Source organism: Colossoma macropomum, unplaced genomic scaffold, assembly GCF_904425465.1.
Source record: "Colossoma macropomum unplaced genomic scaffold, Colossoma_macropomum, whole genome shotgun sequence".
Taxonomy (NCBI): Eukaryota; Metazoa; Chordata; class Actinopteri; order Characiformes; family Serrasalmidae; genus Colossoma; species Colossoma macropomum.
This window is the reverse complement of record NW_023494785.1, coordinates 41690114-41704320: the sequence shown is the minus strand read 5'-3', so window position 1 is coordinate 41704320 and position 14207 is coordinate 41690114. Positions and strand designations below refer to the sequence as shown.

At 39.8% G+C, this 14207-nt stretch overlaps 1 protein-coding gene across 1 annotated transcript in view; it reads left to right on the top strand.

Annotated features, from left to right (window-relative positions):
- The first annotated feature begins 8897 nt into the window (after positions 1 to 8897).
- cd4-2.2 (CD4-2 molecule, tandem duplicate 2) overlaps positions 8898 to 14207 on the top strand; it is a 29832-nt gene continuing 24522 nt past the window's right edge. The window contains exons 1-4 of the mRNA XM_036580394.1: positions 8898 to 9008; positions 9144 to 9206; positions 12079 to 12240; positions 13984 to 14136. Of these exons, the coding sequence (XP_036436287.1) occupies positions 8903 to 9008; positions 9144 to 9206; positions 12079 to 12240; positions 13984 to 14136 (484 nt within the window). The 5' untranslated portion in view covers positions 8898 to 8902. The remainder of the gene's footprint in view (positions 9009 to 9143; positions 9207 to 12078; positions 12241 to 13983; positions 14137 to 14207) is intronic.

The window sequence follows — 14207 nt, the reverse complement described above, 5'->3', positions numbered from 1 at the left end:
TGTTTAGATTCATTAAACAGAATAGTGTGTGTATGAAGAAGTATATGCACATACATAAAACCATCCACTCCAGAGGGTCCAGAGTTTGGAATCACTTACAGTATTGCACAGAAGTCATAGACCACACTTTATAACTGACCAACAACCAACTGACCACCCCAGAGTCCAGACCTCAGCATCACTGTTTGATATTTGTCCCCTGCTTTCTCACAGATGGTGTTAGCATCTCCAAAAGTGCCTCAAACTCAAACATCCATATCTGAAAGATCCCATAAAGTTCCAGCTCCTGAGTGAGGTGCTGAAACTCTCCGAGCTCCCTTCTCCAGAATTGTAAGATGCCCCCTGAAAGCCAGCAAGCGAGCAAAGTTTATTTATAGAGCACTTTTTACAACAGGTGTTGTCACAAAGCAGCTTTACAGAAAAATCTGGGTCCGAGCCCCCACGAGCATCGACAATGGTGACGGTGGCAAGGAAAAACTCCCTGAGAGAAACAGGAAGAAACCTTGAGAGGAACCAAAACTCAGAAGGGGAACCCATCCTCCTCTGGTCCACACTGGATAGCAAACATTGTTAGTATAAAGTATTACAAAATGGGGAAAACAGGTGGAACAATGGTTAATTAAATGAGTTTTAGTTTATGCAGCAGCAGCAGCATCATCGGGAGGGTCAGTTCATGAGGGTGAGGTTTGCACAGCGTTGTACAGCATGAAGCTCAATGGTGGTCAAGCCGGTCCAGAAGGCTGGTGAGCAGTGGTACCTGATCAAGGCAGAAGAAGCAACAGCATCAGACGCACAGGATGGGCAGCTGTTCAACTCGGCAAAAAAAGGAAAACACACAGTTCTGTAATGAGTGACTGATCACAGATTAGTGTTAACAGAGCAGCAGAGACTCCGGCAGGTCTAGTTATTGCAGCCCTTTACTAGAAAGGAGAGCCAGAAGTTAACAGAGACATGAGGCTCCCCAAGATGTCGGCGCCCCTCCACTCCGCCGTCAGCAAACCTGAGTGAACGTGTGAGAGCAGCGGGACGACGGCACCAACACTCCCAGTTTACCATAAGACTCTACCTGTTTTGTGAGGAGATGTTTGTCACCTGAAGACATTCTGCCCTTTCGTGTTTGTCACAGCGTGATAAGTCTTTGTGCTCACTGCTGTATTTTCTTCGTTACCAGTTAAAATACTGTGTTTTCTTGCTTTTCTCGATCTGAGGTACGATGGCTGTTTCACTTGTAGGCGGTCCAGTACGGAAGTCCAGAGAGGCCACGAGGTAGGTCTAATTGTCTGGATTGTTATCTTGAGATCAATTAAGTCATGATCTCAAGATAACAATCCAGTTAAAGGTCGTGATCTGAAGATAACAAATGTCTTGTGATCTCTTGTGTCTTGTGGTCCCGCTCCCGCCTGCTCCCACAAGATTTCATCCTGCTCCCTCCTGCGCAGTACCACGCACATCCAATATTATCTAATCACAAATACATTCTCTGTTGAAGTAACATGGCAGTCGTGGTCATCAGGCTCGCTTTGAAGTAACTTTAACAAATGCCATTTATTCCCAGTAAACACAAAGCAGGAATTAAACCACAGAGCGGTTATTTTTGGTGTTTTGCTGGGCAGTTGTGGACGTCGGACTGAAGGCTCTGCCATCTCTCTCTCTGCCAGCCTCTGCGTGGTGGGAGTGATGCGGCAGCGCGAGCGCTACAGCTGAAATGTGCTGGCCTTTCTTACATATAGCGTTTGTGCTGCTGAGCAGAGCAGCGAGAAAGTTATACAGACATTCCTGTTTCCAGACAGACACGCTCACATCAGTCACTCTGCTCCATAAAAATATAATTTATAAATGTGCACGGTATGTTTGTTTATCCTCAGCAGCATTCTGACTTGTGATCAGGAAAAACGTTCAAGCCTGGTAGACCAACCAGGAAATCTGTCTGCGGCACGGAATGTTTGTTTCGTCATGAATTACATAAAAATCAAAAAAAAGTTTTTATACGGTTTTCTGTATTTTCATTTATTTTCATGGCTTATTTCAGTGTATTTAGCTGCGTGACGCGCAGAAAAATCTGCCCCGGGTCTCCTCTCTAAACACCATGGCAGTGTCTGGAACTGCACACGCAGCCTGTGTGAAACCGCTGACCACTTAACATGGGCGCCAAAATGAAAAGCAAGACCTTCCGTGTCGCTCATGGCACCCAGAAGCAGTACATGTGAATCAGACCTAAGAGAATCTGCGTGTTCATGTGGTCAGTTGCTCGAGAATGACTTCATTCATTTTAACTGTGTTACTGTTATATTGTTTACACATATGATTTAGTGATCGTTCTACTTTATTTAGGCTATTCATTCATATTTCTTTATATGCGTGCTCCCGCCCGCTCCCGTCTGAAGGGGTCTGATTTCCGCCCGCTCCCGCAAGCAACACTGAAAATTAGCCCTGCGCCACAAGATATTGTGCCTGGTCCCGCGGGAATCCATGGTAGTGCAGACCTCTACTCTGTACTGCTTTGTGATTGGTCACATCTCTTACTTTGAAGCTTTAACATATTATTTTCGGATTCAAAATGAAAGAAAGGAGTCTAAATAACTCGAGTTGCTCTGCTGATAAAGGCCTGATGTACTGCTGTAATTCTATTGGAAGCCACTGACTTCTGTACCTCTGCTGAAGTTGGTTTTTGGGAAGGCAGTTTCTCTTTTACTGCGGTAAGAATTAACAATACCTTCCTATTCGAGTGATCAGGCTACTCTACACCCCTCTGCATATGAGAATCACTTTTCTCCAAATAACTTCAAGATATTAGGATACTATTATGTAATACCTTGAAAATTATTCATTCCAAATGCTAATAATAAAAATAATCGCCCAGTTCTGAAACTGTTTCAGTGCTAGAAATGGAAAATTGCAAATGCCCTCATTAAGCTCAGGTACTCATTCTGTGCCTGCATTACTAAAAAGGTGTCAAACAGGAAATAACGCCTCTTTAGAAACGTGTTAGCTGTGAATGCAGATGGAATAAACAACCGCTCTAAGAAATGAAGTGGAGGATTGAGGTTTTGAAGGAGTTTGTGTAGGATGCGCTGAAGAAGTGCACAAAATGTGTTAAGAGGATGATGGGGGTTAAAGAGTAGGCCTCGGTGTAGAAGCGAGAACCTTTCAGCTTCAGACTTACTGTCACGTCTACTTTCTGAATTTACTGATATTAGTGGAATCTATTCTTTCAGTTACCTGTGCAGTGTTTCCTGTGTCACTGGCTGCCACACAACACCAAAGCATTACAGATCCACACCCATGCTTAACAGTTTGAACGGTGTTCTTTTCATCAAATGCTGCTCCTTTTTATTCTAAACATACCTTTGGTGCTTTTACTTCATCAGTCCAAAGCTCAGGTCAACGTTGGAGGGTTAGATTGATCTATGATTCTGAAGCACTCCGGTTATAAAATGTGTCATAGTTTTTAGTAAATTTTAGGCTGTTGTAATAGGTTGATGTTTAGAGTTTGTCTTAGTTACTTGATCACTTGTCCATTCAGAGGATACTAAACAGGCCAAAAATTAGTTTTCTTTGCAAAATAATCTTGACAAAACAAACACTTGAAGCAACAGCAAAATTTTCAAACACTAGGAGAATAAATTCCTCCAATCACTCACTAAACACTGACCAGAACAACACATTTACAGCATATGGCAGATGCTCTTATCCAGAGTGACTTACAATTTGACACAGTAGGTGAAGGTAGTGTTAGGAGTCTTGTCCAAGGACTCTTACTGGTGTAGTGTAGAGCAGGGGTGCACAACTCCGGTCCTGGAGGGCCGGTGTCCGGCACAGTTTGGAGGTTTCCAGGCTCAAACACACCCACTTAACAGAGAAGTGTAATCAGGTAAATCACCAAACTGTGCTGGACACCAGCCCTCCAGGACCAGAGTGTAGGGTGCTCACCCAAGCAGGGGATCAAACCCCAGTCTACAGTATAGAAGGCAGAGGTGTTACCCACTACACTACACCAAACACAAAATACAGGTTTCAGTTTACAGCTTTCAGTCTTCATTAGTGCTGTTCAAGCTGCTGATACCTTTCTGTAAACCGATTTAGAATGTGGCACAGTGTAAGAATCCGATAATCCAAAATACTCAGATCAGACATATTAAGGTGACCAGATTTCTGAAATCTAGGAAAAACGGGGACAGTTCCAGTTCGGCGGTCAATATCTCATTAAAATATCCAGCGTTTTTATCTATGAAATAAAAAAGGAAACAGTTCCAGTTTTATGCATTAAAGATTCATATTTCTTGCTTTTCCCCTTATGAGATTTGTCACTGGTTGCTTTTTAGAAATAGTCACTAAGTAAAAAAGGTCTCAAAAGTCTCTAAGCCCAGTGGCTTAGGCGGGGATGAGGCAGGCATACATTTACCTCAAAAGATCCAGGGGACGTTTGAGCCCATAATTCATATTAATATTGAATATGTTGGTAGTAAAAAGAGGCCCGTGGCTGTAGCCCAATAGCCAGACCCTAAACCACGTGTGTCAGGCTCCAGTCCTGGTGGGCCAAAACGCTGCAGACTTCAGCACACTGCCTCATTAAACACACCTGATTCAGCTCATCAGCTGATTAGCAAGACTGATTTCAGAGCGTTAGATGAGGGTAAACGTTAATTCAGCCCAGAAGGTTCTCAGTTTGACATGAATGCCTTAAACACACCCATGGCTGAAAAAGTGACGCAGCTAAAAAAAAATGATGCACTATTTGTAGATTGCATGGTAGCTACATTCAAGTTGATTCTATGTCTATAAAAATCAGAGCATGCCTATCACCTGGCAGTACAATTTAAGTCCAATAACCCCACCCCTGCTTTAATCCCTGGGTCAGCTTGTGTCTTGAAAAGACATTTGTAGTGATATTCTCCATTCACTTGACACTTTGTAGCTTCTGGTCAAGTTTTCCACAGCAGCGTTTTCTAAAACTAGGTGAGAAAGTGGTAAAAGTAGTCAGGAAGCAGCAGCCCCCTCTGCTGGCCAAAACAAGCACAATACAAAACGTCTGCCTGTCTGCTCTGCTGTCTTTGTTAGGATTTTCCAAGGTGTTTTAAATTCAAAGTTAGAAACGGGGACATTTCCAGGGACAGCTCCTGCCAAAATTAGGGACTGTGTCTGGACAACGGGGACGTCTAGTCACACCAAAACATATTTCACTCTGTTTGCGAGTGTTGGAGGGCATCATTGTCCAAAATGAGGCCAAACCTGAGCCTGAGTGTATCAGTAGCAGGAGGGGCTCAAACATAAGGCCTTACATTCAGACCACACCAAACTGAAATTTACAGTACAATTCAGACAAAACAATTATAATCAATGTCATCATTCATACCTTGAAGGATAAGCGGCTTAGGAAATGTGTGTGTGTGTGTGTGTGTGTGTGTGTGTGTGTGTGTGTGTGTGTGATCATTAATGGCATGTCCATGACAGAGTTGACACACTGTACCATTGATTGTACCATTTTTTAGAAACCTCAATAGGAAAGTCAGACATCGTATAGATATATTACACATCGCTCTACTGATGGACATCCACAAAGTCTGTCCTGTCATCGTTTGCTTTTAACTATTCTCGCCTTTTTTCAGTGAGTATGAAAAAAAAAACAAAAGTAGAAACACATCTGGTAGAATCGACTGTCTGGATGCTCCACGTCTCATTTTTAAATCACTTTTATTTAATGACACCTGTTACCTGTGAAAGCAATAAGATTGTGTAACACATTTGAATGAACATTAAGTGAACCCCAGTTTCTTTAAATGTGTTTTAGTGATCGGGAAAAGCTGTAAACAATACCTTTTGCCAGCGAACTGTAAGAAGTACCATTTGGAACGTTTATAAGAAACAAAAGTCTGCTAATTAGTCATTTTTTAGTTTAAATATATTAATTTAAAGTCCATTACTAACATATGGTATGATGATGTGTTGCAAGTTAAAATGGTGTTTGTATGTAAACAGTCATATTTGATTTGAATGTAAAAAATAGAAAAAAGTAATTACAGCATGTGCAAAAGTTTGGACGACCTTTTATTCAGTACTTATTACACCCCCTTTGCAACAAATCACAGCTTGCGAATGCTTTTTGTAGCCAGGCGTCTTTCTGTTCTTGTTTCAGGAATTTCCACCCACTCATACTTTCAGAAAGCTCTTGTTTCTTAGGCCATATCACATACATGTGGGTAAGACCTGCCCACGATTTTCAGTGATGTTCAAGTCATAGTGAAAGCCATTCCAAAAGCTTCAGCTTTCATTTCTTGAAGTAGTTCATGGTGGATTCTTGGATATGTTTTGTCCTGTTGTAGAATTCAGCCTCTTTTCAGCTTCAGTTTCTTGACTGTGTCATATTTGCTTCCAGAATTTGTTGTTCATTGATATTCAGTGGAATCCGTTCCTCCATCGACCCTAAAGTATTTCCTGTGTCACTGGCTGCCAAACAACCCCAGAGTGTTACAGATCCACCCCATGCTTAACAGTTGGCACAGTGTTCCTTTCATCAAATGCTGCTCCTTTTTATTCTAAACATATCTTTTTTGATTGCTTCATCAGTCCACAGCACTTGTTTCCAAAATGCCTCTGGCTGATCAAGACATTGTTTTACAGATGTTTTGAGATGAGGTCTGTGATGAGTTTTCCTTCCTGTGATTCTTCCATACAGATCATGTTTACGTAAGCAGCACTGCACACTGCGTCACCACTCAGCCAAACTTTCCAGCAGGTTCTTTGCTGTTATATGGGAGTTTTACTTTGCATTTCTGGCCAGCACACGAGCAGATCTATCTAAAAGCTTCCTTGATTTTCCAGATCTAGTCTTCAACAGTTCCCCTTAACTGCCATTTGTTTAGGAGCTGAGCACTTCGATAACTGTTTATAGCCTTCCTCTGCTTTGTAGGCATCTGTTAGCCTTATTTAAAGATCCTCAGCCAGCTGCTTAGAGGAGCCCATGGTTGTTGAGTGTTGGCACAATATTTGAGGAGTCAGAGAATTTATTACTCTTTGGAATTGTCAGCAAATAACTCCTAATGACAGCTCTTGACTCAAATAAGGCCTAATGAGTTAATTAAGGTCTGAATTACAACTGGAAGAGTCTCCAAACTTTTGCACGAGCCATTTACTTTCTTCTAATTTAAAGTCCATCAAATCTGAAGAATGTTTGCACAATAAAATGTGTAATTTGACCTGGGGTGGCCACACTTTATATACAATATACAGCACTGTCTAAAAGTCAGAGACCACTTTTCATTCATTCATTCATTCATTCATTTATTTATTTATTTATTTATGTATGTATGTACAGTCAAAACAGACATTAAGTACAGGTTATAAACCCTACAGGGATATTTCCACACTTCCAAAGTTTAGTCTTAGAAGTTGGTTGTACTTTTTGCTTCTCTCGATCCCAACATTCTCAAACACATTCAGTAATGTTGAGGTCTGGACTGTGGGGTGGGCAGTCCGTTTAGGAACACCAGCAGCTTCTTTCCAATATGTGTATGTATTTCATGTGTATACCTTTGAAGTGCAAGGTCAGATATGACTAAATAAAAGTTACATTAACATCATAACAACCAATTTATCCTTAAAATGATGTACTAATAAACACTGTGACATGTAAGTCTTTAGAGGAGCCACGTTTAAAAGCTTTTATTCAGAATTAATCACTTCGGATCCATTAAGCAAAACCCCGTCACACGAAGGTTGTTAATTAACTGCTGGGAAAAAAAATATTGTAGAAAGTTTAACCTTGATGACCTTGAGTTCAGCCTGAACTGTTCCACCCTGTCACTATGAGGAGGTTGAGCTTCTTAGTAATATTTGGCCCCAAATATCGATACGTCTGCTGAGGTGGGGAAATGTTCTGGTAAGAGAATTGTGTAACTGAAACCATGGAGGACAAAAAACAGGAGTTTTGCACTCTTCCGCTCTCTCTCTCTCTCTCTCTCTCTCTCTCCTCTAAGCTTTGCACCAGATCAGCACAGCTGCACTCACTCTGAAACATCTGTGTAGGCACAAAGTCCTGAACTGAGCTCATTTGTAAGTATCAAAATATTGCAATTTACTAAAAATAGTGTTTACAGTGTAGCTCATCTATGAAGATACGAAAATGAATATTCAGGCTAATTCAGGATATTATTTTTTAATTATGAAGATTTGAAAAGATTTTTACAAGTTTTTATTTTACAAAATTTTAGTACTTTGACTGAGATTAACCAGAGTAAACTGAAGAATTAAGAAATTAAAGAGGCAAATTAGAAAATCAATTAAAAAAATCATCTGTGATTTTTAAATCAAATGAAAGCTGCGGAGTTGACGCAGCATCATAAAAATGGTTTAAAAGCTACTGTGTTACGAGTAACAAGTGAAAGATCTTTATCGTGATTCAGTGCCGGCGTCTTTAACATTATTACAGTAAAGAATGTGTAGGTGGAAACGCAGCTGTAGAACTTGAGTTGCTGCTAATGTAATCAATAGCAGCACAGCTGGCCTCTTTAATGACACCTCAGATTACTGTAAATTCTGCTGTTCAGTATTCATTTCAGCAGGTGTAAAGTCATCGTTTATTTTGGGATATTTCTATAACATATCATCACTGTCCAAAATAAAAAACAAACGGTAAGTTTCTCCACAAAGGTACATTTACAGGAGAAGGCAGAAACGTTTAACTTGAAATGTAAGTTATTGTTATTTTTTTATTGGAAAACATTCCTTTCAAACCATTCCTCATAAAACTTTCACTCAGTGTGAAGCTCAGCTGCTGCGCTCAAACAGTGTAGAAGAATAAAAATCATAAAAAAAGTTTTATCATAAAATTGTAAGGTTTTGGGGAAAACTATTGTAAATATATTGTAAAGAGATGTAGAGAAGGGCATAGAAGAGGAAATGAAAGATGCAACAGCGGAAACAGCTTCTGTGGTCAGAAGCCACCAGGATGGTTTGCACTTTAGATCAAGGCTGTAAAAAAGTGAGGCGCAGTCAGGAGAGACAGAGCCAGAGTGAGTTGTTGTGTTGTTGATGCGATAATAACATTATAATTCCCACCATAACGTCAATACAGTTTGTTAAATGTCTTATCTGTATTATCTGTGTATGCAATTAATGAAAATGAATTTTTTATTTCTGATGGACAGAATTTGAATGGCAAGAGATGACTGCGTCAGTGACCTCAATAACCTGCCTGTGGGTCTGTTTAGGTGAGTGAGAGATTTTTGCTGGACCTCATTAAATTATTCCATCAACAAAATCTGAGAAAAACTGATCTTATTTCTTATCATCATTATGCTGTTAGAATATATGATTATGCAGTCGTTAAAAAGCTCTTGGGAGAAGTGATTACGTTTAGGCTGCTATGGTTTTGGCTAATAATATGTGTGTATATGGTGGTGTAAAGTTTTGGCACCCCTGCTCAAATGACGTCTCGTTGATTTCATGAAAATAAGTGAACACAGCCTCTACAGGGAACACACTTCTAATTACTGCTAATATAATAAATAAAACAAAGAGAGATCTGTAGAGGGTGTGTTCACTTATTTTCACTTTAAAAACCAACAAGCACATCTATAACTGCCCAAAAACTGTATATTAGATACAAAGTTATCTATAAAGTTTGTGAATAATTTTTTAGTTAGTTTTCAGTTGACCTATTTTTAACCCTAGAAATGTTCAGTTGTGGTGTTGCAGCTCAAAATGTCAGGGAATGTCTATAAATCAATTGGTTTCTATGAGAAGATGGAGGGATAAAAGAAAGAAAATTAGACAATGAGCACTGAAAGTGAAATGTGCTATAAAAATGAAACAGTCGTGTTATTTAGTTCCGTGTTTGAATCTTTCCACAATAAATTTGATGGCTTTAATTTAAAGAAGTTAAAATTAAAATTGAGAGATGAAAAGCAAAGGATGAAAAAGAAAGGATGTGATAGAAGTGCAGAATACTTTGCACCGCTGCTCAGAACCTCCACCGGAACTTTGATTGAGCTGGAAATGAGCTGTTATGCATACGGTTCACAAGTCAGAGATTTCATTTATATAATTTCCACTCAAAATGGTCATTAAGTATAAATTATTCATTTTTCAGCATCAGGAAAAAAGCAGAAAACATTTAACAGAAAATTACACAGCTAAGTATAATATTCATGTTTCACTCTTTACCTTCATTCCAGCTTCCATTCTTTTCAGGAGACTCTCTTTCAGTTCCTCAAAGAATCTGCAGACACACCTCCAAAGTTCAGTCTTAGAAGCTGGTTGATCATTTTCTGAAGTAATCAAACACATTCAGTAGTGTTGAGGTTGAGCAGTCTGTTGTTCTGAGAACACCAGCAGCTTCTTTGATTAGCAAATGTTCTTCTTTTTAGCCTTTTTCATTTTCTAATTTGATCTGTTGATATAAATGGTGCTTTATGAAGTAATCTCCTTTTTGATACATGAACTTTTTTGCTCTCTCATTACTCCTCCCTGATCTTTGGAGGACGTTGGGCATCAGTTTTCCCTTAACAAACTGGTTCTTCAAGGGTTCTTTAGTAAAAGCAGTGGTTATATATGGAACCATGACAACGCAAAGAACCACCTGAATGTATGAAATTATTCTTCTCTATATTTGAAAACCTGTTGTTTATGGTTGTGCCAAAATAGCTTTATATAGCACCAAAAAGGGCCCCACTATTGTTACAAGTCCAAACCTTTTTTGGTACTGTTTTGAACCCTTTTCCTAAAAGTGTAGCGGGCTATGACATCACAATTTCTCATCTGGCTGTGGAGGAATCTTCTATTTCTTGAGATATCAGCAGTCTCATCTAAGCATAATTAGTTTGATTCACATTAAATCACAAAGATTTTATGCAGACAAAAAAACACTTTACATTCATCTCTGAAATTAAAGTTCTAAAGTATGACCTTTCTTGCTTTTCAAACATCTTACAGTCCTAATATTGAATGCAGCTGTTGGTAGAGGAAAGATCAACACAATAGAATATTCTAGGTGTATTCTAGGGGCTATACACCCTTTGCTTTAGCATCCTGTTAGAGCTTCATCCAACCACAGAAATCTATTCTTCCTTTGTGATCGTCACTACAGCAGGTCTTGAGGCTGTATCCGCCCATGGTCTTCAGCCAAACCTGACTTGAGTCCTCTCTCTAAAAACAAACCTTTCTAGATCAATATATATGAACATAAATATGTATTATGTTTAAAGACCTCTGCTCATTGTTGAAGGCAAATTAAGGCCTTTTGATAAACTCTCACTTCCTTTCCGTTTGTTTTTCTCTGCCTGTTAAGCCTACTTAGCTAAAACTGCATTAGGACTTATTGTGCTGATGAGTTCTTGGACCCTCTCATTGCCACTCACTCGTTTGCGGCTATATTTCCCCTTACAGTTATTTGCTGTTTATCATCATGTCCACCCGTGATATCTTCCACTATATTGTTGAAAAAGGGCAACATTGTCAATGATATCGTAAGAAACTCACCACTAACCTCATGATTAATGCTCACAATGGAAAGTCTGCTCAAATGTTCCTGAAACAGTCCTGCTAAATGTTCTGGTTTGCATGCTGGTTGACCAGCTAAACCAGCACTAAACCTGCAATTAATTTGTAACAGAGAAAATTCTCACATTTGTGGGTTTGTTTGGTCTCTTGTTCAGCCATCTTGCTGGTTTTTCTTTTTTTCTCATATCACTCTGTTTGGAGTCTCTGAAGAACCTCCGTTTGGAGGGTCATGTAGCCCCAACACTTCACCCTCCCCCTCTATCTCAACAAAAATCAGGACACCCTTTGCCTAGACATGAATGCGCAAAACGGAGGGGTAGGGTTAAGTGGAAGGGGCGAGGGGTGAAATGGGACTGGGCCTAAGACTGTCTTCACTTCTTTTAAGACATCTAAATCATTAGTATTTTAAGAAATGCACATTTCATAATTTGCTTGTAATAACAGTTTGGAAATGAAAATCAAACATCCTGCTGAAGAATTGTCCCCAAATCTTTGACATCCAGTGGACAGACCACCGTCTCAAGATGCAAAAACTCAGTCACTTTCATAAACTCTGCTACGTTCTGTTTCTCTCCATTTCAGCTCTTTGTGCAGCCACAGGGAGATCTGAAGTGTTCTATAGGAAAAGTGGAGAGGGGGTGACTATGAACTGTAATAATGCTGATGGTGCCAAAGGTATTGAGTGGAAACACAACAATAACTTAATTGGAAAAATATCTGGAAGAAGTGGAATATTGTCTAAAGGTATGTAATACTACCTTCATCTGATTTTGAGATTTTGATTTTCTGTTGTAATAATACTTTGTGAAAACATTTTATTTGTTGTTTTTTAAAGAAACTACTCACTTTATTAGGTCCACCTACCTTGTACCTGCACTCTGCTTTCTCTGTCCATTTTATCAGCTCCACTGACCATATAGGAGCACTTTGTAGTTCTACAATTACAGACTGTAGTCCATCTGTTTCTCTGCATACTTTGTTAGCCCCCCTCTTACCCTGTTCTTCAGTGGTCAGGACCCCCATGGACCCTCACAGAGCAGGTACTATTTGGGTGGTGGATCATTCTCAGCACTGCAGTAACACTGATGTGATGGTGGTGTGTTAGTGTGTGTTGTGCTGGTACGAGTAGATCAGACACAGCAGTGCTGCTGGGGTTTTTAAACACCTGTGGGTAGTGTCCTGTGACCACTGATGAAGGACTAGAGAATGACCAACACAAACTGTGCAGCAGCAGATGAGCTATCGTCTCTGACTTTACATCTACAAGATGAACCAACAAGGTAGGAGTGTCTAATAGAGTGGACAGTCAGTGGACACAGTGTTTAAAAACTCCAAAACTCCTGCTGTGTCTGATCCATTCAGATAATACCTGCTCAGCAAATTTCTTTTAACCAATACACAACCACTTTAAGAGCCACAACATTTATGTCCATTTTACCATCTTGGCTGTAAATATGTCTCAGTATGTGCTGATGTATTAATATAGGCTAAAAAATGTATTATAGTATAATGAAAACTCAGACTTACTTTGCTCTGCTTTAAGCTTTAGGTCAGCTATAGCTGCTTTTCTCACATCTCCGACAGGAAACTTTTCTCAAGAGTAAAAGAGCTTCTTGTAAAATGTCTCTCAACGTTCGACTTTTTACGAGGCTGAAGTCGCTTCTCATTCGCCAGCTTCTTGTTTGAATTTTCCCGTTCCATCTTAAATGGTGCCTGCAACGTTAGAATGTAACTGCGGCACTATTTAAGGTGGAATGCAAAAATTCGAACAAGAAGCTGATGAATGAGAAACTTCACCTTCACAACTTTTTACAGTTTGACAGTTTCTGGTTGCAGATTAAACAGATCAGGAAACCAGCTGGAGTGATTAAAAACACAAATCAGTCCATTTGTCTCCAAATTATCGTTGTTTGTCTTAAACCTCTCTCTTTGCCGTTTCGTTAGCTACTAGCTAGACGAGATTGTTGTCTGTGTTGCTACGGTGACCAGCAGTCTGCGCTGATCTTCAGGGTTAAGGGTGAATTAGCAGTTCTACATTAACTCCAGAGTTTAAGACCATTTATTGTTAAACTGTGTTGAACGATCAGCAGAGCTTTATTTTACTGTAAAGGAAGATTTTATTTTTTATCTACAAACCTAATTCTGCTGTGGAGCTCCAACAGGGCAGTAAAAGAGCCGCATGTTGCCGACCCCTGGTATAAGGTAAAGAGGATGAATAAAGTGAAAAGTAAAACTAAAGCCAGAGTAAATGCAGCGTTGAATCTGTTTAAAGTGAGAGGCAGGCTGTGAGAAAGCCAAATGAATTTGAACCTGACCAAAGACCGACACATACTTGGGACGTCCAAATCCAGTCAAAACCTGACATAAGCAAAAAAGTGCATCTATATGGTAAGTGGACGTTGAGTATAGGTACAAGGTAGGTGTACTTAAAAAGTGATCAGTGAATCTACATGTGGCCTGTTATTGTGAGATGGTTTTGTTTTACAGGGATCACTGAACTTGCACGGAAAGCAAAGGTATATGAAATTAGGCTGCAAATTTCTTCAGTGGCGGTCAGTCACTCTGGGACCTACACATGCATTGGACACGATGTGACAAACAAGAAAGTCACACTGCATCACTCACTGCATGTCATGTCAGGTGAGAGACAGATTTGGTGATGTCATCTGGACTAGATCTCAATCATCAGGTCCAGAAACACTTTCTGGTAG